Source organism: Carassius carassius, chromosome 36 (genome assembly GCF_963082965.1).
Source record: "Carassius carassius chromosome 36, fCarCar2.1, whole genome shotgun sequence".
Classification (NCBI taxonomy): Eukaryota; Metazoa; Chordata; class Actinopteri; order Cypriniformes; family Cyprinidae; genus Carassius; species Carassius carassius.
The window spans coordinates 26606406-26629694 of record NC_081790.1 but is presented as its reverse complement, the minus strand read 5'-3'; the positions used below and the strand labels follow the sequence as shown (position 1 = coordinate 26629694).

Sequence of the window (23289 nt, the reverse complement as noted above, 5' to 3'; positions counted from 1 at the left end):
TATGATTAAATATAGAAATTTCGCAATTATTGGCTGACTATCTGAATTATTCATTTGAAACTCTTTAGTGTACATTTCTGTTATGAAATGTTGCATGAAAGGTTTTTTTTTTCAGTAATTTTCTCCAAAACTCATTTGCTACCATAAAATTACTATTAATACTCTTCCTGCCTCTTTGATATATTTCCTGTTGAAATAGGAGGTTGAGGCATACATAGTATATAAAATTTATAGAACATAGTAAGCGCTCATCTGTAAATTTAAATCACACTTTTAATGTGACCTAACAGACATGGACTAAAGTAAAAATCAGTTGAGGGTAGCTATATCCTAGCATTTTATCTGCCATCAAACACAACCTTGACAGTAAATGTGATTCCTTTGTTGTTCACTGCTTAATAAAATGAGATTCAAAGCATTTATCAGCCGAGTGCTTTCCACTGAGTCAGCCCTACTGTCAAAACAGGAGCATGACGGAGTATGTGTGTGTCCTGCAGGCTCACCCTCCACGGCTCTTTTGAAGAAAACCTTGCAGCTGCCACAGGTGAGCACCCCATAATGACATCCAGAGGCCTCATCAGAGCACACCAGGCATATCTTATGGGTATTTCCACCGGGCTTGACTGATCCTGATGGACTGGAGCTGCTCACTTCAGGCCTGGCCAAAGAGCTAGAACACAAAAACAAAAAGAGTTTTAGACATTTCAAATGAAAACAGTATAGATAACTTCTGTCCAAACACCCACATATATAGGCTACTTATAAAATCCTGGTGTTTAGATAGAAACACCAGGGAACATCGAGGGAACATTGAACTGTGTCCTTTAGCGGTCGCTATTGGAAAAGCCTTCAGCATGACCAGTGTTCGAAGCATACATCTAAACATGACAATAACATTGGCCGACTACATACTATGTCATCATTACAGACCACGCCATCCTCTTCTTTGTCTTTAGGACTGTTTTTGACGCGCGCATTATGGTAAGAATGCTTTTTCTTCTTTACTATGGTGAGCACCAGTAAGGTGTTTAAGAAGTGTGTGGATCTGTGTTCTCATTATTTGACACCTGAGGACACACATGATCTTTGCATCTTTCGTTTTGGCGAAGAGCATGTGTGCAATGTCCTCGAGGGGGAAATCTGCGTGCATTGTGAGCGTTTTCCGATGAAGAAGCTCTGCTCTCCTTTGTCTCTCTTCTCGAGGAAAAAGGGACAACCATCAGCTCACCGCGATTAGGACCCACCACTGCGACACAGTAAAATAAACTCATGGGGATGAGTTTAAAAAGCGTCTTTCCCTGCTGGATGAGCAGGAGATGTCAGATGAGGACGAAAAAGCTGAAAGTGAGTCCTCTCATTCCTCCTGCCCTGCATACGTTGAGCTGCTTGAGGTTATGAAATGTGCCACAGCAAGACTTGACTTGCCGTGGAAGCGGGCCAAGAAAGTGCCGCCTCGATTAGCGTTATCTTTCTCACCATATCCCTCCAGATGTATGAGAACGGTTATGAGAAAATGTCCCTTATTCTAGAGATGCTGGCTTGCTATCTCTCTTTGGGTGAGACATCTCTTAAGGCTCCCTCTTTTCCATCCAAACCCCTTCAAGACATATATCGTTTGAGTGGCAGGGCATTTAAGTGCCTTCAAATCTTTTATTCAATGGAGGATAGGGTGACCATATGAGCCATTTTCCCAGGATGCGTCCTTGCCAGCATTTTTATATTGCCTAAAATTAAGATTTTGGTTAAGATTTTGATAAGATTTTGGCTGTTTGTGCTGTGCAGCTCGACCATTGTATGACATTCATAAGAGCTATAGAGAGCAGAGCAGAAGGCTCCTTATGCATTCAAATCACTCTCTTGGTACTAGGGATGTGCACGGATAGTCAAACATTCGAATATTCGTTCTGCTCTAATTATTCGATAAATAAAAATTATATTCGAATTTCGCAAAAAAAAAAAAAAAAGTTCACAATAAAACCTAATTTGGTCACTTTCTGTGATTCTCCACGGCATATTTTTCACATATCGCGCCCAATAAGGCGTGGAAAAGGCTATGCGCTCCGCTTTCTCCTTCTTTCCAAAGCGCTCGGGCAGAAGCGCTCCTGAGGCGACGCGTTCTCTCCATGAAGACGCGGAAATTTCAGCAAAGGATAAATGGATTTGCAGCACAAAAAAAAATCGCTTTCAGTAGCTCTGCTACTAAATTTATTTCAAAATGGCAATCCATATACAGCTATGATCAGCTGTTCCTTCATCTTGGCTGAGCTTTCAACATTGTTACAGGAAAGGATGAAGCTGAATGTTTAGTTATTGTCACATGACCTGCGGTGCGCTTGCGGCATTCTGAAAGTTGAGATTTTTTTAACTCGATGCTGTTCGGACGCGCCTGGAAAAAACGGGACCGCGTCGCACCGCGTGCGCGTCGCTTCCATTATGAGCGCGCATACCGCGCGCCTAGATTGGAAATAACGAACTTGAGCATGCAAAAGACGCGATATGTGAACGCCCCCTAAAAGAACTGCGGTCTTCTAGTACTTCAAATATGCCGTGGAGAATCACAGAAAGTGATCCAAGAACATTGTTGCAGCATCTCTCAAGCAACGAATAAACACCGCTAACTTGGAGAATGCAGTGAAAACTTCTCTTCTCGCGTCTGCCCTAGACCTTCGGCACAAACATCTCAGGTTTCTCGATGAAAACATGAGAAGTAAGAAAAAAAAACTTTTTTAAACATCTGAACATTTTCCTTGATGCGAGTGGTGCGGATGCAGTCGCCACGATGAAGAAGATGCAATGCCCACTCGTTGGAAAAGGCTGAGCCAGTTCCAGCGATGATTACAGAGAGTCCAGCCGAGACGAGTGGGAACAGTTCTTGCTGGAGCCATGTATTCCACCAGATGAGGATCCCATTCAGTGGTGAAACGAAAACACGAAGCGCTTCACAAAACGTATTCGCTTAGCACACCGTTATTTGTGAGTCCCGCCAATGTCTGTGCCGTCAGAGCACGTTTTTTCCGCGGCCGGCCTTATTGTTAACAGACTAAGGAGCCGACTTTCCCCCGATCATGTTTACATGCCCGTATTTCTTAACAAGATCATTTGAAACAATAGAAAAAAAGATTATTGTAAGCTTGTTCAAAATGACGAAAACAAATGTTGCTGAAAAATAAGTCTGATTCATTAAACTTAATTTAAATAAACGAATATTCGAATATTCGTTTTTTGTGAGCTCAAATATTCGAATGTGATATTTGTGGAAAACGCCCATCCCTACTTGGTACTTTGGTGTCCTACAATGATTGGTGTGCAGTGACGCTTCAAGTTGAATGAACGAACAAACACCTAACATGTACGTGTATTTGCATTGCCTTGAACCTTCTCTGTAGATCTCACCTTCTCACACACCACGATTGATTGATTATGTAACATACCTGCATGTTATTGGTCAAACTACTTTGGATGTTTTAGGCAATATAGTAATCCTGGGAAGGATGTGTCCTGGGAAAATGGCTCATTTGGTCACCCTAATGGAGGTCCAGATCTGAGCCTGAACAACAAAGAGGTCCTGGCCCGTCTAGATCTAAGGTTCAGAGCCGTGCACAGAAGACTAGTATCGCAACACGCGCCCCTTCCCCACCTTCGGGTAGGGCTCAAAGGAGGCGTGAGTCAAAGGTTAACAGGCAAGATTTGAGGGAGGTGGTCAAACATCTAAACCAACAACATGTATGTTAGACCCTATACCATCTAAGCTCCTGAAAGAGGTGCTTCCAGAAGTCATAGATCCTCTTCTGACTATTATTAATTCCTCATTGTCATTAGAACATGTCCCCAAAACCTTCAAACTGCCTGTTATTAAGCCTCTCATCAAAAAACCACAACTTGACCCCAAAGAACTAGTTAATTATAGACCAATCTCGAATCTCCCTTTTCTATCCAAGATACTAGAAAAGGTGGTATCCACACAATTATATTCCTTCTTAGAGAAAAATGGTATATGTGAGGATTTCCAGTCAGGATTTAGACCGTATCATAGTACTGAGACTGCTCTTCTTAGAGTTACAAATGATCTGCTCTTATCATCTGATCGTGGGTGTATCTCTCTATTAGTTTTATTGGATGTTAGTGCTGTGTTTGACACAATTGACCACAACATTCTTTTGCATAGACTTGAATACTTTGTTGGCATCAGTGGAAGTGCATTAGCATGGTTTAAATCATACTTATATGACCGCCATCAGTTCGTAGCAGTGAATGAAGATGTATCCTATCGATCACAAGTGCAGTATGGAGTACCTCAAGGCTCAGTACTAGGGCCGCTACTCTTCACGCTTTATATGTTACCCTTGGGAGATATCATCAGGAAACATGGTGTTAGCTTTCACTGTTATGCTGATGATACTCAGCTCTATATTTCTTCGCAGCCCGGTGAAACACACCAATTTGAAAAACTAATGGATTGCATAGTCGATATAAAAAACTGGATGACGAGTAATTTCTTACTGCTAAATTCTGAAAAAAACAGAGGTGTTAATTATAGGACCTAAAAACTCTGCTTGTAATAACCTAGAACACTGTCTAAGACTTGATGGTTGCTCTGTCAATTCTTCGTCATCAGTTAGGAACCTAGGTGTGCTACTTGATCGCAATCTTTCCTTAGAAAGCCACGTTTCTAGCAATTGTAAAACTGCATTTTTCCATCTCAAAAATATATCTAAATTACGGCCTATGCTCTCAATGTCAAATGCAGAAATGTTAATCCATGCATTTATGACCTCAAGGTTAGATTATTGTAATGCTTTATTGGGTGGTTGTTCTGCACGCTTAGTAAACAAACTACAGCTAGTCCAAAATGCAGCAGCAAGAGTTCTTACTAGAACCAGGAAGTATGACCATATTAGCCCGGTCCTGTCAACACTGCACTGGCTCCCTATCAAGCATCGCATAGATTTTAAAATATTGCTTATTACTTATAAAGCCCTGAATGGTTTAGCACCTCAGTATTTGAATGAGCTCCTTTTACATTATAATCCTCTACGTCCGCTACGTTCTCAAAACTCAGGCAATTTGATAATACCTAGAATATCAAAATCAACTGCAGGCGGCAGACCCTTTTCCTATTTGGCGCCCAAACTCTGGAATAACCTACCATTGTTCGGGAGGCAGACACACTCTTGCAGTTTAAATCTAGATTAAAGACCCATCTCTTAAACCTGGCATACACATAACATACTAATATGCTTTTATTATCCAAATCCGTTAAAGGATTTTTAGGCTGCATTAATTAGGTAAACCGGAACCGGAAACACTTCCCATAACAACCTATGTACTTGCTACATCATTAGAAGAATGGCATCTACGCTAATATTTGTCTGTTTCTCTCTTGTTCCGAGGTCACCGTGGCCACCAGATCCAGTCTGTGTCCAGATCAGAGGGTCACTGCAGTCACCCGGATCCAGTACGTATCCAGACCAGATGGTGGATCAGCACCTAGAAAGGACCTCTACATCCCTGAAAGACAGCGGAGACCAGGACAACTAGAGCCCCAGATACAGATTCCCTGTAAAGACCTTGTCTCAGAGGAGCACCAGGACAAGACCACAGGAAACAGATGATTCTTCTGCGCAATCTGACTTTGCTGCAGCCTGGAATTGAACTACTGGTTTCGTCTGGTCAGAGGAGAACTGGCCCCCCAACTGAGCCTGGTTTCTCCCAAGGTTTTTTTCTCCATTCTGTCACCGATGGAGTTTCGGTTCCTTGCCGCTGTCGCCTCTGGCTTGCTTAGTTGGGGACACTTCATCTACAGCGATATCGTTGACTTGATTGCAAATAAATGCACAGACACTATTTAACTGAACAGAGATGACATAACTGAATCCAATGATGAACTGCCTTTAACTATCATTTTTGCATTATTGACACTGTTTTCCTAATGAATGTTGTTCAGTTGCTTTGACGCAATGTATTTTGTTTAAAGCGCTATATAAATAAAGGTGACATTGACATTGACAAGGTGTTCTTAACCCTCTCGTCCGGACCAGAGTAAACCTGGCCTATCTTCTCACCTCCCTCTTAGACTATTAACATGTGCTCTCATCTTCCTCCCCTTAATTCCCCTAAAGCCACCCACCTGACCAAGGTTAGGTAGGAGCCTCCTGTGCTCACAGTACAGTTTCTTATGCTGGACCTGTGATGTTTTGGTTAGTTTCTGTCTCATAGAACTACCTACTGATGGTCCGGACTCATGATGCTGATTTTTTTGGAAAACGGGGAGCTAAAAGCTCCAAACAACGTCTATTTCAGGGAAGGCCTTGTTTATTTCAGCAGGACAATGCAAAACCACATACTGCAGCTATAACAACAGCATGGCTTCGTCGTAGAAGAGTCCGGGTGCTAACCTGGCCTGCCTGCAGTCCAGATCTTTCACCTATAGAGAACATTTGGTGCATCATTAAACGAAAAATACGTCAAAGACGACCACAAACTCTTCAGCAGCTGGAAATCTATATAAGGCAAGAATGGGACCAAATTCCAACAGCAAAACTCCAGCAACTCATAGCCTCAATGCCCAGACGTCTTCTAACTGTTTTGAAAAGAAAAGGAGATGCTACACCATGGTAAACATGCCCCGTCCCAACTATTTTGAGACCTGTAGCAGAAATCAAAATTGAAATGAGCTCATTTTGTGCATAAAATTGTAAACTTTTTCAGTTTAAACATTTGCTATGTTATCTATGTTCTATTGTGAATAAAATATTGGCTCATGTGATTTGAAAGTCTTTTAGTTTTCATTTTATTAAAATTTAAAAAACGTCCCAACTTTTCCGGAATTCGGGTTGTACGATAAAAGACGACAAATATAAATTGGTAGTTTTCCTAACAATGCCTTAGCAATAAACATCAGCATGTGTATTTTTCTCCTTTGAAACAAAGAAGTCCAACCCACTAATTCGTACAAGGTACAATGATGAATGCATGAAGAGGCACTCGTCACAAAGCGCAAGGCAGCATGGTATACACAATCTAACTTTTTTAGAGAGGATGAACTTGCATGCATATAAATCACATCACCGTAATCTAATACAGAGAGGAAACAACTTGTCGAACTCTGTTCGAGCTTGGAAGTGCTCCCCTCACTGTGAAGGTTATATATGAGCCTACACTACACTACTACTCCCAGTTTGTGGTTTGAGGGCCGAGAATGCTGGTCTAGAGAAGTCCTTATGTAACAATACTGAGTTGTTAGGCCCATCCCTGTTGCCTCCTTGGTCAGCTAAATGGAAATAGAGGCAATGCTGGGACCCTGTTATTCCCTGTTGGAATGTGTGATCCACTCTTAGCTGGATTCCATTTCTTATGTCCCATTTGCTCCCTGGACATTGTCATGCTCCCCTCACTGCAGGTTGGTTTTTTATGAGCTCACAGATCTTGGGCAGATTATGTGAGTCCTCCTCTCTACTTAGGAGCTAGGTACTTTGCCCCTGGGCTAATGGATCTCTTCAAGCTGGGTTCCCCTCTCTTTGCTAAGGGTCAAGCCCTCCACACTTTGAACACCATCACATCAACATCAGGTGGTTTGGCCGAATGCTGCCTCCCTGATAAGTTGCCCCTATTTGGCAGAGACTAGCAGTGCTCCCCTCACCTTGGATGGTTTCCACTGAGCATGTTATTCCCGATTGAGCTTCTCTAAAGCCTCCTCTCATCAGGTCCTCTACTCCTCGGAGCTCCATTGAGCAGCAGCCTCAGGTTGTTAGGCCTCTCTCTGCCTCCCTGTTAGGCTGCTCTCCTCGATTGGTTGAGCTTAGCAGTGCTCCCCTCACCTTAGAGGGTTACATATGAGCACGCCGCTCCCAATTTGAGCTCCTGAGTTCCTCTGCTATTTCAGAGATTTGGGCCTCCTCTCCATTGAGCTCCAGTAAGCAGTCATGCTAGGTTGCTGGGCCACCTTCTGCCTCCCTGGTGGGCTGCTTTTTGTTCTAGCTAGTAGTGCTCCCCTTACCATAGAGGGTCACTTGTGAGCATGCCGCTCTCTTTTAAGCATCTGTGGTTCCCTCTCATTTGAGAGTCAAATCCTTCGCTCTGTGGGCTCTGCCGGACAGCCATGTCAAGAGCCCTGCCTTCCTCTTTAGTCTGCTCTCTTGGTGAACTTAGCAGTGCTCCCCTCACACTAGAGGGTTATCTGTGAACACGCCACTCCCTTCTGGGTGTCTGGGTTTCCTCTCTAACGTCCGTGAGTCAGCAACACCAGATTGTTAGAGCTTTCTGCCTCCCTGATATGCTGCTCTTATAATTGAGATTTAAGTGCTTCCCTCATTTTAGAGAGTTATCTATGAGCACACTGCTTCCAATTTGAATGTTGGTGTTACCCTCACAGTCTGAGAGCTGAATGATACGTTATGTTTTGCTTCCCTCACATGAAGGGTTTTCAGCACTGTTAATAAATCAGCATATTAGAATAATTTCTGAAGGATCATGTGACACTGAAGACTGGAGTAATGATGCTGAAAATTCAGCTTTGCATCACAGGAATAAATTAGATTTTAATGTATATATATATATATATACACAGCCTTGATGAGCATAAGAAACAAGAAAAAAGAAAAAAAAGAGAAAAAAATCATTCTGATGCCAAAATTTTAACTGGTAGTATATATATATTATTGTATTTTAATAATTTAATAATTATTACTATTATTTCTGTCACGACAACTCTCTGAAGGATTGGCATGGTAATGTACGTGACAATGTTAATGTATTTGGTCTTGGCACAATAGATCTGCCATGCTGCTGTGGCAGGACAAGTGAAGAGACTTTGCCATTACATCCACAACATGCTGCTGTAAGCAGGTAAGAAATATTACTGCTGCAAATATAACATGCGTGAAAAAAAGCCATATAGCATAGATGAAACCCCTCGTACCAGATCTTTAAATGTGGAGCTGGGGAAGTATAAAGGTAAATCAGTAGCAAAACTCGAGAGGTTGAAGATCTGATTGTGAGAACTTGTCATATTAATATTTGTATTTGTAAGTTAAAATTTACACTCACAGCTCTGATGTGAAAAGCTGAATCTTTCAATTTGCACACCCGTGTTTTGAATTGGAAGTTGTAGATTAATAGTCACAAATGTGTAGAATGACATTCACACAAAGAAAATGACATACACACATGTTTACGACATATTTACTTTTGCACTTTACTTCAATTTCGCTGCACAACGTCAAGTCGGCACTTACAACCTCTCAGATCTGGAAGTACAAGTTCAAATCCTAGCGCTCTGACTTTTGGTACTCTTTTTGCGGTATTCTTGTTGCAAAACTCACTTGTGCACTTGTATATGCAGATGTGAGAGAGCAGAGCTGTGGGCGGGGCTTTGGTGCGAATGAAGACATTTTATTGGTCGATGCCCGACCAATGAACAACGCCAATTGTTTTCACTGAATATCCTTAGCTTTGACAGGATTTTAAGACACTGCATTCATTTTGCCATTCAGGTATTATCTTACTCTGTGACTGCAATTCAGGTAAAACAAGCAGTAAGATAAGCAATTGTGTCATTTAAACATTTCTTTCTCCCTGTGACTTATAAATGCTTATCAAAGACTGTGTTCAAGGTTTTTTGGAATATTGTGAAAGCATCCGTTGTCATAAACCAGCAGTATTCAATTAGTGTTCATAGAGTCGCTATAATTCTTTCCTGGCAATGATCAGCACAAACCTGTGATGGATATGGTTAGGAACTGGCATATACAAAGTGCATTTTTAGAAATAAATATTGCACGTTTCCAAGTTGGTGAAAACAAAAATATTAAATCCTAATAAGACTTAAATAGTCAAAAATAATTAAACTAACCAGAAGAAGATCCATTTTCAAAAGGTAGAATTATGAAAACAGCACTAGCATAGCTGCCACTTTATGTACAGAAATAATATTATTTGCTCATATTTTCAACAGTTATGCCAGCAGTAACTTAAAATAACAAACAAACAAGGTCTGCAATGCTTAACACTGCACAAGACAAACAGCATTGTTTGCACTGATTCTAGACTTATTATTAGAAAATCATATCTTTTGATTTGCATTCATCAAGTTTCAAATAAAAAGAGAAATTTGCAAATGAAAAGTAATACAATTCACTAGATTATTATTATTATTATAAACGCAGTGAGCATGATATAAAATGTTATTTTCTTACTTTCTTAACTGTATGCATGTACATTTTATTAATATTAATAATCTGAGTAAACTGTAAAGAATTAATTTAACAGCACATTATATTCCATTCAGTCTAAGAAACAAGCTGATTGAATGGTGTTGAGATACTTGAGCAGGTCTGTGATTAGACTATCCTGACAATCCTTGTTAGTACATCATTTATAAGCGACATGTTTGCAACAGATCTGTCATAGTCTACATTGTGTAACATATTTTTCCTGGTTTGTGCATGGTGATATTGCACTATGCCACAATCTAGAAATGACTCTAATACTGAGAATCATAATCAGACACTGCCAAACCGGGGACATGTCTGCAGGGTTTGTTGATTTTTCCACACAGAATTTTTGGTATGTCAATTTGAGCTCCATCCAACAGGTGGTGTTTGACTGTCTGTCTGTCCTCTTCTTGAAATATTTCCTTTTACTCTTGGCCTGAACAACAGTCCTTTGAGAATCTGAGATCTTCTCAGTGCAAGCACACAGCTCCACATAATGAGAATGCAATTCAATGACCTCAGCATAGTTGCTTAGTTGCCGCCTATTTGTTTGCAGGCCAAGCAGGAAAAGGTTAAACGATCACAACCCAGGTCTGTGCTAACTAAACACTTCAAAATTTTAAGAATTAACAACAGAAGTATTTTGGCAGTACTGATGGTGGAAAAAAATACTAGGGTTATGACTATATGACTAAAAATGTTTCCACGATCTGCTTTTGAAGAAATATCATAGTATCATGCTGCAGCGCACATTCTATCAGCTGCAGTTCTGGCGCTAGAGTTACTCTGTCATTATTTGCATGTGTTTTTAAATGTTTCATTCACGCGCTGGTCTGATGTGTGCTTTTTCTGAGCACTGCATACACAAACTACGAGCGCTAAGGCCTGTCAAACAGCGCCTGATTAATTAACTAAGTTATCTTTTGCGCTTATTCTGTCAAAACACACAAGGTTTACATGTAGACTCAGTTGGTTATGTCTAAAATGAAAGTAAACAGCTGAGAGAAAAATGCATACGTGCCTGTATATTAGATGCGTGTAGGTCTTAAAGGGACAGTAGGCCTATTGAACATGCAGCCTACTGTCACTGCTGTCAAGGGATAGATCACCCTAAAATGTAATTTCTGTCATTTACTTACGGTCACGTTGTCCCAAACCTGTATTAATTTCTTTTTTGTGCTGAACACAAAAGAAGATAATTTGAAGAATGTGGGTAACCAAACAGTTGCTGGTCCACATTGAATTTGATAGTAGAAAAAAGTACTATGGAAGTTACTGTGGACCATTCCTCAAAATAGCATTTAAATAGCGTAGAAAGAAACTCATTCAGGTTTAAAAACACTTTTGAGTGAGTAAATGGTGGTCTAAAAATAAAACACTACGACAGAATTTTTATTTTTGGGTGAACTATTTAACGTTAATAAAACAACAAAACACAAAGAGAAATCACTCACTGCTCTTGACTGAACAAATTTAATACAGTTGCTTTAGTAATCAGTTTATATGGTGTTTTATTTCTATATTTGTTCATTAAATTTCTTGAATGCTCTTGCTAAATACACCTATTGCACCTGAAAATAAAGCACTGGTTGTTTTCTTTGTATATTATGTGTAGTTGTAATGTGTATCTTTGTCATTCTTTTATCTTTGTTAATAAGAACAAAGATTTTTATCTTCGCCCTCTTTAGCCTAAATATCTACCAATTTTTATTTTATTTTATTTTTTACCTTGAAAGGCTTTGTCTTTATAATAGGGAAATTGGTTTGGCTGTAATGCTCAGACAACTTGCAAAATAGTAAAACCAACATGACAAAGAATCGTGATATGATATTTTTTCCATATCACCCACCCCTACTGGGCACTATGTTAGTTTGTGTTTCTTCCATAGCCACTGTATGAGCATTTTTGGCACTGTAGACTTTTTAGAAAATAAACTCCCTTTAAGTAATTTTCATACTCTCTCTAGTTAATTTAAATTAGGGGTCACCAAACTTGGTCCTGGAGGGCTAGTGTCCCGCAGAGTTTACCTCCAACCCTAATCAAACACACCTGAACCAGCTAATCAAGGTCTTACAAGGTTTACAGCCAGGGTGTTGAGGCAAGTTGGAGCAAAACTCTACAGGACCGAGTCTGGTGGCTTAATAAAATTAAGGTGTAACCACTGGTCTCACATTGACTATTTTAATGAACGTGTCAGTTGTGTTGCATTGCTGTCTATGCAGTGTCAGAAAGCTCACAGATTTCATCAAAAATATCTTAATTTGTGTTCTGAAGATGAACTGAGGTCTTATGGGTTTGGAACGACATGAGGGTGAGTAATTAACGACAAAATATACATTTTTGGGTGAACTAACTAGTGGTTGACTGAATATATTGCCAAGGCCGATATATCGGCAGATGTTTGATATTTTTGTCATATGTTTTTCTGTTTGGCCGATGTGATCAAGGTGGGAATTTTATTTTGACAGTGCTAAGAACCACAGCACCTGATCACAGGGCTCACATTCTCCCTCTTCATTGTTTGCTGCCAGAGTTTAACAGTTCTTTCCAAAAGAGATAGAAGCCTGTCTTATAATCAGATAGAATGTTAAACAAAGGAATTAAAATGTATACAAAAAAAAGTATTATAACAATTGCTTTTATATTATTAGAAACAGAAAGGCAAACATTATACTTTTTTTTTTTTACAATCAGCATTCGGCAAATATGCATTTATATCATTTAAACAGATCTTTGAATGTATAATAAACATTTAATTTCACAAAGCTTGCAGACTTATTTTAATCCAGCTGTGAGATCTTATAAAATGTCCATTTGTATCCTGAATGAGCGCATGTTCTCTGCGTGATGGTCAGTCCATGAGAACTGAATGCTGGAAGATGAAGAGAATCAACAAACTTTAAACTCTTGATTTCAAATTATGCTGCACTTTATCCTAGGGCTGGATGATTAATCGAAAATAAATTTGAAACTGAAATTCAGAACCTCTAAACGACGTAATTTTCCCATGTCTTTTTTATTTATTTATTTTTTTATCCTATTTATATTTCCTTTTGGGCTGGGTACAACTAAAACAATAAAAGTACTGAATTCAACAAATAAATTATTACACAAACATTTAAGGCTACAATGTAGACAAAACATTGTTTTAAGAAGCTGCATCTATAAAGTTGAATTAAGGTATTTCTACAGACTGTTCAGAGCCAGCATGAATGCATTTATTACACTGCAATTAGTACTGCATAAATAATGCTAGGAAACGGAGTTTGAAATGGGCATTAATTGGTTTAAAAAAAACTGAAATATATTTTTGTTTTTTCTTTTTAAATGAAATTATACTTTAAATATGAAACTAAAACCTCCAGAAGGTGGTATCATAGAAGGCTAGTCAGACTTTCTAAACTAAACGAAATTGGCTCTTGCACTAGGCCAACTACTGGTCAAGAGTAATTTTATTCTAATAACTTCTAAAACGTCTGTCCAGAAATCACTAGATTGGTCATATTAGGATCGGTGTGGCATCAACAATACGCAGTTTTTCCATGTCGACTATATTTTATGAACGCTTACATGTACATGTACAACTTGATGCTTGTGGATTCGGCATCATGCACTAAAAAAACACTTAAGTTTTGGGCCTTTAAAAGATACAACAAAAATGCTTACAGTTTTTGTGAATTTTGTCTGATGGACATCATTCTCACTCGTTTGAATGCAATAGTATATGCATTTCAACAGTCTGTCATTTTGTCAAATACATAAGTAAATTATGAAAGAAAAAGTTGGAGTCTAGCCAATGTCACATACATATCACATGTGTTGGACTGATAGAGGGAAGGGCCTAACGTTTGACTTCCCCTGAGGAGAAGACTTAAGTTCTTTGGCCTTTTGAGAGAAAAGAGTTCTCACAGGTGTCACTGAAAGAGTGTATCGGAGAGGCGGTTTTCTTCAGCTGCAGAGCCCTGCCCTCTCTTCCTCCCTTCACTTTCACTCCAGCTCTGAGGTGCTTATATAATATCTAAACCGCCATTACAGCTGCTCTTGCAAAGCTTGAGCTCACCCAATCCCGCTAAACATGAAAAATTTAAAGGAGGTCGCACAAATCATGGGAATATCCGATTCATCAACCCCCAGGAAAGTCAGATCCACACATCAGAAATAACACCCTTTGCACTCTTATGTTCCCCCCCTTTTTTCTTTTGGTAATGGATCATAGTGTCATAATTGGTGCTTCTGTCAAACTCTCACTAATGTTATGTACTGACTTAAAAATAATACAGTTCTGGACTGGGAATAAAACCACTTAAGAATAATTTAAGGAATATTTCACCCACAATAAAAATCATGTCATTATTTACTCTATACCCTCATGTCATTCCAAGCCTGTGTGATGTTACTTTTTAAGTGCAACACAGAAAGAGTTTAAAGTTGTTTTCCATAAAAAGAAAACTGTAAAAAAAAAAGCATGTCAAGCTCCATAATCAGCCAATGTAGGACAATGTTAATAAGCTAATAATAATAATAATAATAATAATAATAATAGTATATATATATATATATATATATATATATTATGGACAATAATTTCTGATTTTACAATTCTAAAATATTTTATATAAATAAATGAAAAATAAAACACTAAAAACTCAAGTCGTTTCGAATTGTAGGTGTTCATTAAGGAGGCTGCCTTATAAGCCCCAGGAATACTTCACATTCCGTGTTTCGTCTCCTCTCGCGCACAGCCGCGTCCGCACAACTTTCAAAGGCGGGCGAGCTCAACACCCAGTACCACTTCTGTCTCACCATTCACCTCGCGTATGCGCACCATCTGCGCAGTCTCAAAAAAATTGCCTGCATGCCGATGACATAAATGACATAATGTGCACGGAGTACCGAAGTAAACTTGACCTTGACTTTATCAGTGGCGCACGAGATGCGATGACGATGTAATTGTCATTGCATTATAAGGTTTATGTTAGCCTATCCAGTTGAAGCCACAAGAGAAAAAAAAAAAGAGAGAATATCAATGTGGAGAAGATCTTGTTTACATCAAAACTGAAACCAAGCCGTTCACACAGAAAAAAACGTTGGACTCGCGTCTTGCACAAGAGAGCCGCATGTTTAGAAAGACATGTAAAATTAATGTAAGTTCAACTTTTTAAAAACATATCTCGAGATTTTCCCCATACCATGTTTTTAAATGAAAAAATGTATTCTGTGTGACTGGCTTTCCGCCCTTTTTATTTTAACAATGCATGTATACATGACACTGTTTTGTTTACAGTTGTTTAAGCAACTTAATTTATTATAATTGGTAATAAACATTATTTTAAATATTATGTTTTTTTTCACAGTCATGTATTCTAATGCTTTGAATAAACGTGCATTAGTAATATTTTGCTCGATGCCCCCTCTTGTGGCCTCAGGAGAGAAGCCAAAAGCTTTTCTTCACCCTAACTGAAATTATGCATTTTAAATTTGAATATAATAAAAAAAATTCAAATTTAGTTTTTCAGCTATTTTGACAGCCCTAATGTACAATATGAAAAATGGCATATTAATTTAGAGATCTGCTAAACATTACAATTAGCTGTATAATTAAATTATTTGTGTTTTTAAAGACTAACTTTAAAAGTGAGTGTTAATAATGGCAAATGTATTTTATATCTAAAAACACTAGACAATAGCATGCACAAATAAATATACAATATACTGTATACAATATATACTGTATACAATATACTGTATATCAAACAGTATACAAATATAAATCCAGTATTGACTGATACAATACATTAATAACTCTAATTTTGTCCGATAATCTATATTTACAGTGCATTCACATTTATGCATTTGGCAGATGCTTTTATCCAAAGCAAATTGCATTGCATTCAAGGTATACATGACCTTGAACCCCTTGCCATTGCAAGCACCATGCTCTACTGTCTGAGCTAAAAGAATGCTGGGTATGGTAGCAATATGTCATGCTTTAATATTGTAGCTAGCTGAACAAATTCACATTAATAGTAGCCAATACAAAACTCTCAAGAGAAAAGAACGTTTACTTCCACTCATGTTGATGTTTGCAAGTTTATGTTCATTCTCTTTAGTCAATAAAGTGTGATTGGCAAAACTTGCCATGTTTCTCATTACCACTCATTTCCAGAGATGCAGCCGACAGAACACGGAGCTTGCATGCTGCTATTGCAGCTAAATCTGAAAAATTTGTCATTCGTTACTGAAGCATGTGACCTAAAATGATTGTGCATTACCTTCAGTGACTTTCTGTCTGTTTTGTAAAGTTTAATAAATCCATCTATTAAACCTCAACAACCCTTGAAGGAGAATTTAAATGCAGAGGGCGTGACAGAACCCACAGTGTCCCTTTTGTGCATCCAATTTGTGTCTGAAACGCTGAAGAATGAGCCTTCTGTTTTCTTCACCGTCTTTATGTTCAGGAATATAATGTGGACTAAATCGCTGAGTACCATCTGACCTTGCACTTGCTAAACTATTTTAGGCCCTCTCTGGATGCATTAATCTCTTTAAGCAATGACATTCCCCAACGTGGTGTCCCTCCAGGGACGTCATGCACTCATGATTTTTGAGGGGGCATGAGTGGGGGGTGGGGGTGGCGATGGTCTTGTCATGCTTGTTATGTGACACAGCATTCACAATAGCACGGTATAACTGATATAGGCTTAGGGATGTGTGATATGATGTTTTTTGATCATGGACAGGAAAAATGTACTCTATCAGTTATAGTTATGATGCCTCCGTCTCAATAAACTGTATGACGCCACATACATTCAGTGTAAGCAGTAGAGTTACGCCCCATTCACACTGGGCTTTTCAAAGTAAGACCGAGCAAGAATGGAAGGCATTATTTTTGTAATATTGTGCAATTTGTACTGTAATGAGACATAAGGGAATCTGACAATGTAGCATTCAATCCTCCACCAACGGCATCTCTAGCCTCTGGTCTGCCTGTGCACGTTCATGTGTTTTCGAGGAAGCGTGGCTTTGGAGAGTGATTTACAGGGAGGGTGGGATCTTATGCTTTCAAAGCTAGCTTGTTGTTGCTAGCCTCTCCGAACTCCCCTACACTACTTTAACTGAAAATTGTCAAAAGCATTTATCAAGGTTGTCTACTTGTATGCCAGATTTCTTTTAATGAAGTTTAGTTCATTTTGCCATTTGTCAGTGCTGTATTTGAATCTTTACCTGTAAAATATATATTCAAAAATCTCAAAAAAAAAAAAAAATTTTGTGCCAAAATTTATGCTCAATTAATTTATCTGAAAATTTTTGTCATTGGTAGGTTAAAATACTTACGCTTCACATGTTACAAAACAGCAAAAACTTACTCTACTGTATTTTATTGCAAAGTAGCATGTTGAATACAGCAGCGGTCTGTGCTTAAGTCATCAGTAGCCTATCACTGCACTGCAACTGAAAGTCCCCAGTTCCACGTAAGTCATCAATCTTTAAGCACGTCAGTAGATTTACGTCAGAACGATAAAATGAATGAACACAGTAAGAAATAAACAAAAGGCAGAGACAGCATTGGCTTCTTTGCAAAATGGCTTCGGCTTCCATTTTTTACAGTCTTGACACAGAGACAAATATCTGCAGTACTGCATGAGGCAGGCCAAAGGCAGCGCGGTGGGCCAGCTGACAGCTAGTCGTTACTCAGACGCCAAAATTTTACCTCCATAACACCTTTCTGAAACTTCAAGGCTGAATCCTAGTGAGGCAGAACACCCAAGCACAAGCATTTCCTCACATTCCCAATAAAAATTCAAGCTGTGACATTTTCAAGGACGTTTTTATAGGTTGTGGTGACACTTCTAAAGGTTCCAGCTTGCAGAAAAGCAGGGTGAATGTTCAAATGATGCTGCTTTTCTCTACCACAGGGCAGCAATAAAGGAATTCATGGACTGGGTGCAGAGAAGCCAATTCAATTAACACCTGACACATCCTCACTGTTAAAGCAGACGAATGGTTAAGTATTCTGTGGACACTGCCATTTCCTTGTCCATTTTATGTGATTAGCCTTCATTTAGAACATTACAGCTATAGTGAAGCTCATGGGAACACATTGTTTGTACACATCTAATAGATTAAAGTAGCCAGACTCAGACTTTTGTGTGCTTTTAATCCAACACATTTTGGAGATTTCCTTAGCTGTTGGTTTCTTGCTTAGAAAAATGAAGAAAGTAAATACTCTGTGGTGCTCTTTAGATCCTTGCTAAAGAACAAATCAATATTCAACGATTTCAATCTAGGTTATGTAAACAAAAAAGGAAAACTGTGGAGAGAACAGTCATGTGAGATAAAGTAAACAATTCAAGCAAAATTCTGATCCGAACAGCAAACTGCAAAGACAAAATTGTGCGAAGAGCAATTTGTGTGAAAAAAGAACAATTACAGAAAAATAAGCAATTTCGAAAATGCATGCACAAATTTAGTTATCTTTTTCTCTCCAACTGATGAAACTACTCCTGAATAAATGGGGTTCAGTCAGTCATAGGTTTTCTCCAAATTTCTTTGAGATGCTCCTGTCAGCTTTATTTGATTATAAAAAACATGAACCTTTAAGACTTGCACTCTTTTATAAAAAGACCTCTAACACTACATTTCTCTATTATTTTTCTATTCTATTGGTTTTCTTTTTATCTATTATATAATAATAATAAAAAATCTTGCTACATGTACTGTGTTAGGCTAACTAAGACTTGTTATAGCACTTGTACATCACTGCTCTTTTGTTGATTCTGATCACTTCCATTGTCCTCATTTGTAAGTTGCTTTGGCTAAAGGCAAGTTTAAATGTAATGACTGATTCATTGCAAATTCTCACCTACTGTATGTAATACTCCACTTTTTTAGGCACATGTGCACTAAATGGAAAGCAAGATACAAAATGTACTGCATGTTAGCTTGGTTGCTTAAAAGCATGATGTCAGTCCACATGCCATACTAAGAAATTATACTCGAGAGCTGTAGTTCCAACCACACAACTTTACTATACTGTTCTTTGGAACTATGTTTTTGGGAATACGAAAATTGAAATCAACTATGTTGAACTAACTAAGATGATTAGGCTGGTGCTGCACGCATTTTTAGGTTTTGCTACTTTAAATATTAAAGTTATTTTAAACTAAGGACTTCAGTCAGTGTATAACAACTGTACTGAGGTCTCATTTGCATCTTTTTACATTTGAATTGACAAATACACACAAAATTGTGTCAGAATGATACTTGGTGAGTATCCTCATAAACACAGTCAGTTATATTAATGTTTATTAACTCTTTCTTGCCAAACATTTGACATTTGAATTTGACATTATTCATGAGACAGCGCCTCACTGCCAAAACACTGAATTTTACGGGTTTCCGCGTTCTTGCCATTATAGACTAGAGGGCACTATTATACATCTCCTGAATGAGTCTTGAATGTGCCGATCAAAAACACAGACCAGGAAGATTAAAAAACGAGCGATCTCATAAGTATGCATATGCATATGAGAAATAATGTGATCAACACTAATCACACATAAATGAAAATTGCCTAATGTTACAGAGTGAAATGTCAATCCAGTAAGTGGTAAAGGCCTGTGCAAGATTTGAGAGTGCAGATGGAAGCCATCTACTGAATCTTAGTTTTGATAATATTACTGAATATGATCCAGATGTAGTATTTGACAACAAAAAAAGCAATTTTCTGAGCTTTATGATCAAAATGTTGCTTTTTTTATGCTTTATTTTGATGTACTGCATGTTCAGATATTCATACAACAAAATATTCCAAGGGCCATGCAATTTTAGTGAAAATCAGCAAAAACGCTGGCAGTGGCTGGCAACTTTTTTCTAAAACGTTGGTGGGGGAAGAGTTAAACAACAAAAGAAAAGAGAAAATCACTCACTGCTCTTGAATGAACAACTTTTGTAGTTTTAACAAGATTCTTTGTAATTTATATAGTTAAGAATATGCAGTGTTTTTCTGCATTTGATTATGACATTTCTGCACTTGCACACTACTGTAAGCTCTACATGAAAAAGATAAAGCGTCTCTAGACCCGCACAAGGACACATCTGATCCATAGTCTGATCACGTCTTTGCATTGACTTTGTATGTAATCTACTCGCGCAAATCGTTGAACTCGCGTTAAATCCATGATTTATCTTTTCGTCTGATTGATGGCCGTTAGCGGTTGGGTACAAGACAACAAATCCCATCATTCCATGCTCATTCTTAGTGTCATCAAACCAGAGGGAGTGTCAGCCATGTTAAAAAAGTTCACCGCTTAAGTCATTTGTGGATTAATGCTTATTGGAGACACAAACCATTTCAAACGATTCAGTTCGATTTGGTGAACTGGTTCCAGAAGAACCGGTTAAATCAAATGATTCGTTCGCGAACCAGATATCACTACACTTGAACGCGCTCACAACAGACCCAGAAGAAAAGACAATGCTGTATAAAGAGACCCAGAAGAAAGGACAATGCTGAATAAAGTCGTTGTTTTTGTTATTTTTGGACCAAAATGTATTTTCGATGCTTCAACAAATTCTAACTGACCCTCTGATGTCACATGGACTACTTTGACAGTATAGGATATGGACAGTATACCATACACACACTTTCAATGGAGGGACAGAAAGCTCTCGGAATAAATATAAAATATCTTAAACTGTGTTCCGAAGATGAATGGAGATCTTATTGGTTTGGAATGACATGAGGTCATTAATGACATAATTTTCATTTTTGCAGCTCCTGGGTCAAACGTAACAACCCAGTGTTTGGGTTGTTTTGCAGCTCCTGGGTCAAATGTAACCACCCAATGTTTGGGTAGTTTTTGTATTACTCAGATCCTGGGTCAGACTTAACCCAGCGGTTGAGTTATTTATCGCGGGGATTTGCTTCTCTTCTGGAGAGAGCAGTTCTTAGCGCCATCGAATTGACGCATTCGTCGGTAAAATACAGGTTTGTATACAGTAGGAGGACAAGGTAAATGGGCTTTACCGCCACAGCGGTGGCGCGGCATTAAATTAATTCAGTTGCGTGTTAAAATAATTCGCTTAACTACCACCAGGTGGCGCAAAGGGACGAATTTTGAACTGACTGTAATAATAAAATGACGGTTTCTAAACTAAGATGAAAGGACAAGTAAAACATCAATAGCATTATATTATAACATTTTAACATCCTTAAAAACCAATATAAAATTTAAAGTAAGAGTTAATTAAAAACGTGGGATAGTCTTATGCTACAGTAAAAATGTAAAAGAAAGACCTTTACATAAAGTCTTACTGCATGCTATTGTCATTAAACAGTCATTACTAGGTATATATATATATATATATATATATATATATATATATATATATATATATAACAAACCAAAAATATAAAATGTTCTAATCCGTATATATATAAATATATATATATATATATAGGAACACACACACACACGGATTAAAAAATATATATTTTCATTCTGGTTTGCTCTTAGCAAAAATAAATAAATAAAATCCTTCAAGTTCCATATGAGGAACGAAATGAGAACGGTCCAGCATTAAGACAGCACTAACATCAATAATTCTTATTAACTGCTATTGTTCTTGATTTTTCAAACTGTCTCCAATTATGCCTTAACTGTGTGAGCAAAAATTGAGTATGGTATATTTGAGCTGTTTTATGCGCTGGTGCCTCACGCGCACATATTCATTGTAAACAGCGCAGTTCAGCATGAGCAGTGGTCTACTGTGGCATATTTTTGCTCATTATAATATTTTTCCGTTGATACTGAAACACACGTGAACCACAAAGCCTATTTTACCTAATAAATAATAGTTTAGCTGCAAATACGCAACATCACGAATATGGAAACATTTGAATGTGTCCAGAATGAGAGAGGTAAACCCAACACGTAAGCTAAGTGGATATACTGTATGTCAATGTATTGTATTTACTTATTTATTCCGTGTTTATCCCATTTTTTTCATTGCATATGAAAATTTTAGAATAAAAAAAATTCTCCTACCCCCTAAAAATTCTCTTCACATTCACTTGTGCACTCTTGCGCAATACCTTCCTCTCGCGTTGCTATTGTGGATGACGTAAAAGTGTTTGATATAAAGGTTGCTTTCCCATTTTATACATGAATTATTAATTTAAAAAAAAAAATCTAATTATTTTGTTAGTTTCATGGTAACATGCAACCAAGGTCTTCTGTTATTTAGGCTATATTTAACATTCACTGTGGCATTTTCACCCGTTTAAACTTAAAATTCCATGAGATTTTAAATTCAGTGTAAAAGTATTAAAAATTCTGATTTAAACTAGTATAAAAACGCATTAAATTGCTTAAATTATTTCTAAAAGTAAAATAGCCAACCTTAAAAATGTGTTGTCATTACTTTTTCATCATATTTTTTTACAGTCTGATAACGAGCTGTATTCATTTTCCTTTTTTTTATTATTATTTTTGTTTTAGTTTATTGAAAATAAATTGGCTAAAATAGAAGCAGACATGTTTAAATTAAAACAACCACAGAAACATGACACAGAAGTCTTGATGAGATGAGAGATCGCAGATCTCACAGATGAACGTCTTAATATGATCGCACATTAGAAATGTTTGGTGAGATAAAATGTGCACGATAACATTAAGCAAATCTCTTCGCCATCGTCACTCTTTATTATTAAGCAGGAGTTTACGTACAGTTAATGCATGTGCGTGCGCTGCGCTCGTTGTGGTGTGTGTGTGTGACTGACAGACAGCCTCCGCGGCGCGCATGAGAGATCTCGCAGATCTCACAGACAAACGTCTTAATATAATCACACATTAGAAATGTTTGGTGAGATAAAATGTGCACGATAACATTAAGCAAATCTCTTCGCCATCTTCACTCTTTATTATTAAGCAGGAGTTTACGTACAGTTAATGCGTGTGCGTGCGCTGCGCTCGTTGTGGTGTGTGTGTGACTGACAGACAGCCTCCGCGGCGCGCATGAGAGATCTCGCAGATCTCACAGACAAACGTCTTAATATGATCGCACATTAGAAAT

At 38.0% G+C, this 23289-nt stretch overlaps 1 protein-coding gene across 2 annotated transcripts in view; it reads right to left on the bottom strand.

The window, feature by feature from the left end:
* The window catches only part of LOC132117494 (glucocorticoid receptor-like), a 96220-nt gene that overhangs the window by 26972 nt on the left and 45959 nt on the right, over window positions 1-23289 (bottom strand). For both annotated transcript variants that reach the window (XM_059526817.1, XM_059526818.1), the window contains exon 3: window positions 504-670. In XM_059526817.1, the coding sequence (XP_059382800.1) occupies window positions 504-670 (167 nt within the window). The remainder of the gene's footprint in view (window positions 1-503; window positions 671-23289) is intronic.